General features: G+C 38.1%; 1 protein-coding gene across 1 annotated transcript in view; it reads left to right on the top strand.

The window, feature by feature from the left end:
* The window catches only part of HERC2 (HECT and RLD domain containing E3 ubiquitin protein ligase 2), a 439,756-nt gene extending 439,061 nt beyond the window's left edge, over positions 1–695 (top strand). The window contains exon 92 of the mRNA XM_006898588.1: positions 423–695. Within this exon, the coding sequence (XP_006898650.1) occupies positions 423–695 (273 nt within the window). The remainder of the gene's footprint in view (positions 1–422) is intronic.
* The last annotated feature ends 3,186 nt before the right edge of the window (positions 696–3,881 follow it).

The following is a 3,881-nucleotide window of genomic DNA, read 5'->3' as shown; positions in this document are numbered from 1 at the left end:
ATTTCCTATACACACACTCCCCGGTCCACCCACCCTGCCCCATCACCACCACTCCCACTGCCCCACCCCGTCACTTGCACTCCCCCTACCTATCCCATTTCCTTCACTTTTCCTTACCAGCTCCTGGCTCTGAACAGGAGAGTTGAATCACAGTAGTGCCAGTGATAAAGCCGTTGGAGCCTCTTCTCAGTTTTGACTGGTAAAAAATAATTTTCATAGCCAGTTGATATTTTTGTACTTTAATTCTGTGAACTAATGTTTTGCTCCTTTTTATTTTCAAAATTGGTGAAATTATATGTTTTCTTGCATTTTGAAAAAAAAAATATGATGTGTGTTTTTAAATTGTACATAACAGAATAGAGCTGCAGTTTGGTCTGTCCTCATGTCTGTTACCCTGACTGTTTAACATATTTCCTCAACAGGTATTGGACAAATACAATCCTCCTGACCATTTCCTTCCTGAATCATACACATGTTTCTTTTTACTGAAGTTACCCAGGTATTCCTGTAAACAGGTCCTGGAGGAAAAACTGAAGTATGCCATCCATTTCTGTAAATCAATTGACACAGATGATTATGCCCGCATAGCCCTCACAGGAGAACCAGCTGCCAATGACAGCAGCGATGACTCAGATAATGAAGATGTTGATTCTTTTGCCTCAGACTCTACACAAGATTATCTAACAGGTCACTAGAATGAAGAGACACATATAGGTGGATGACAAGGATGAGCAAGGATCCAAGTGCTCACAGCTTCACCTATAAAGTGTCTGATGCATGTAAGGAAAAATATTAGTCTCTGCATTTAGTGGTGGGGAGGCAGGAAGACTGGGATTATCATTGTGCAGAATGATGCCTGGAAATGAGCTTTGAATACTGACATTCTTGTTTGAGGCTTTAATTGTTTGTCTGACTCCTAATGCTGCATTACATCTATGTTTATTAAAGTATATAAATGTTGATACTGGTTGAATATAAAGGTTGAAATACAATGTTACAAAAATAAACCCTTTTTACTTGTGGGTGCAATAGAATTCCCCCCCCCTCCTTTATTCCTTTCAACTGTGTCTGTATTGTCTTGTGACTATATATTGGAAATACTGTGTAACAATTAAACCATATTATAAATATTTTACTTTGAATGTGTTTCTTAAAAGCTTTTTGAACAGTAAGTGATCAGTGTTACTTGAAAAAAAATCCTGATGTATTTAAAGCAAGACAACTATCATTAGGTTCTCTTGTCTGTTCTCTAGGGTGCATTTAGCATATGTATTATGTAGATTTGAAGCTCTTAATGTGAGCAGTATCAGACTTTTTATTATGAAAGTATACTATTTGAAATGTCTGTGTTATATATATATATGCATAAATTTTAATTTCCTATAAATAAAACATCTACCCTAATTTTGTTGGCTGAGCTTTCTTCTCTTGTTAGATTAGCTTTCATTAATAACCTGCATCTTTCACACAGTAGATTTATTCATTGAAACAGCAGTTGTCAAATGACTTCAGTCTGTGTTCAACTTTAAATAAAAAAGTCAGCAAAGACCAAACTCCCTCTGTTAAACAGAGAAGTAGGATTTAGAATGAAGAGCTTCAAGGCAAACACTGTTGTGTTTAGGTACATGGGAACTGAAGACTTTCAGACTCCAAGGGAGCCTGACTCCCAGCCCATTCTGGTTGGTTTGCAAAGTTCATCACCACATTGGCCTTGGATGAGTTATTCTAGGTTTTGTGCTTATGGAAGGTTCTTCAAAGAGGAGACTTGAGAATTGGCTGGGAGATCTAGTGCACTAGAACTTGAGGGAGAAGTAAACATATTTCATGTTAGAAAATATTTCTTCTGGGACAGAGCTTTTATAATGAGCATATGAGAGATAGGGAGAGAAGGCCTTCTTCAGAAAATTTTCTGTGACCAAACTGATGAATGCCTGGCTTAGTCCTATTTTTGGCATGATGACATATTTCTATAAGCTGTATGATTTTTTTTTTATCACTAGTCATCTACAACTCGACAACACTTAACAACATAGTTGTTAAGTTGGCCTGGTGGACAGAAAGTGAAGGTACCAAGTCAAAGGTGGGTGACTCTAATCTGCGGCCCTCAGGCCTGTTTTTAGTTGTGTTTGGACAAACATTCTTCTCGGTTGTATAGCCCTGGTGTGTCCACGTGCCGTACAGAGGTAACTTATGGTTGCTGTGAAGCTGAACACCGTGACACTGGTGTGTCAAATGCGATAATGGTTACCCATGGTGGACAGTGTTTGGTGGAGCTCCCCGATTAAAATAAGCTTGGAAGCAGGAGTGGCATCCACTTTGGTAAATAGCTTGCCTCTGGAAACCCTCTAAACCTGAAGAAAGGATGAAAGACACACAAGTGTTGAGGATTTTCATTCATAGGCTCACTATGAGTCTTCTACAACTCCATGGCACTTAACAACAACACCACTCTTTTGCATCAGTGATGGAGCATGACACTACTTTAATGGTCAGTGGCTTAGGAGAAGCATCTTCTTCTCACTTGTGTATCCAAGAGTCATAGAGAATTGAGTGAACTTGGATGGTTGGCTCTGGACTACAGAGGCAAAGGCCTGCTTCAAGTCTTCTCTTCTGGCAATATGATCAGATCTTATCACAGTGATGATAGAAGCACAAGACATGAAATGATAAGTGGAGGGCCTGCACTTAGAACTTCTCTGTCACCTCTACTTAAATTCAATTGGCAGAAAGGCAGTGACCAGGTTGAAAAAATCAAAGGGCATGGAAATACATTCTGCCTCTAGAACAATGATTCTCAGTCTTCTCTCTAAGGGTGCTTGGGTCCAAGTCCTTTCAGGGAATCCAGGAAGTCATGCCTTTTCCAACTACGTGTCTGTGTTAAGGCTAGATTGTCTTTCTGTATTCATATAAAAGAACACATTGCAACCAGGAGAAGCCAATGTAGGAGAGGGTCCAGCTGTTTTAATTAAACCAGTTAGTAAAGATATTTATAAGAATATGTTACTGTTGTTATTTACCATTGAATTACAACCAACTCAGATGGTCTTCCAGCAGGTTTTCAAAGGCAATAATTTGCGGGGGTGAAGACTGCCCATTTTTCTCCCTCTGAGCAACTGCCAAATTTTTATCACTACCTTTTTTCCTTCTATTGAATAATTTTTCAGAGTACTCAGGAGAAATTATTTTGTAAATTACTGCCTAACATGGGAGGGACAGGAGAGCATTATGCTAAGTAAACTCAGTCACATAAAGATACTTTATAGGACCACTATTATTATAGAGTGTGTATGAGGACCCAAGGTGGGGCTTAAACATGGGATCACACAGTTTGATGGGTGGATGGAGGGATTATTAAAGAAAAGGGGAAAGGTCCAGTGTGAAAAAAATGTATATGAACTTTCTAAACCAGTGTAAAATTATTACCTAACTGTAGAGAGATTGAAGAGCATTATGCTGAGTGAACTAACTTCAGTAAGGACAAATACTTGACAAAACCATTATTGTAGAATGGGTATGAGGATCCTAGGGGACAGGGAGGGTGGGAGCAGATAGGTGAGGATGTACAGGGGGGTGGAATTAATTATGAGGTTGTACAATTTGATAAAGGCTTAGGGAAATGGGAAGGATCTGGAGCGAAAAGCAATATATTTTAATTTTGTAAATAAAGTAGTATGAAACATTTTAAAAAATATCCATGTAAATAAGAAATGTTTAATAGTCAAACTACATTACAGTATTTAGGCCCAGTTGAGAAATTATTAAAATACAAATTTAACATCAACTTTAAACAATTCCATAATAATGACTAAAGAATTAGATTCTCTGTATCTTAGAATACCCATAATTCAAGAATCCATTGACCTTAATTCCATAAGCTATCC

The sequence above is a fragment of the Elephantulus edwardii genome, unplaced genomic scaffold, assembly GCF_000299155.1.
Source record: "Elephantulus edwardii isolate Elephantulus edwardi_28Jun2011 unplaced genomic scaffold, EleEdw1.0 scaffold00234, whole genome shotgun sequence".
In the NCBI taxonomy this organism is placed as follows: Eukaryota; Metazoa; Chordata; class Mammalia; order Macroscelidea; family Macroscelididae; genus Elephantulus; species Elephantulus edwardii.
This window is presented reverse-complemented; position numbering and strand designations above follow the sequence as displayed.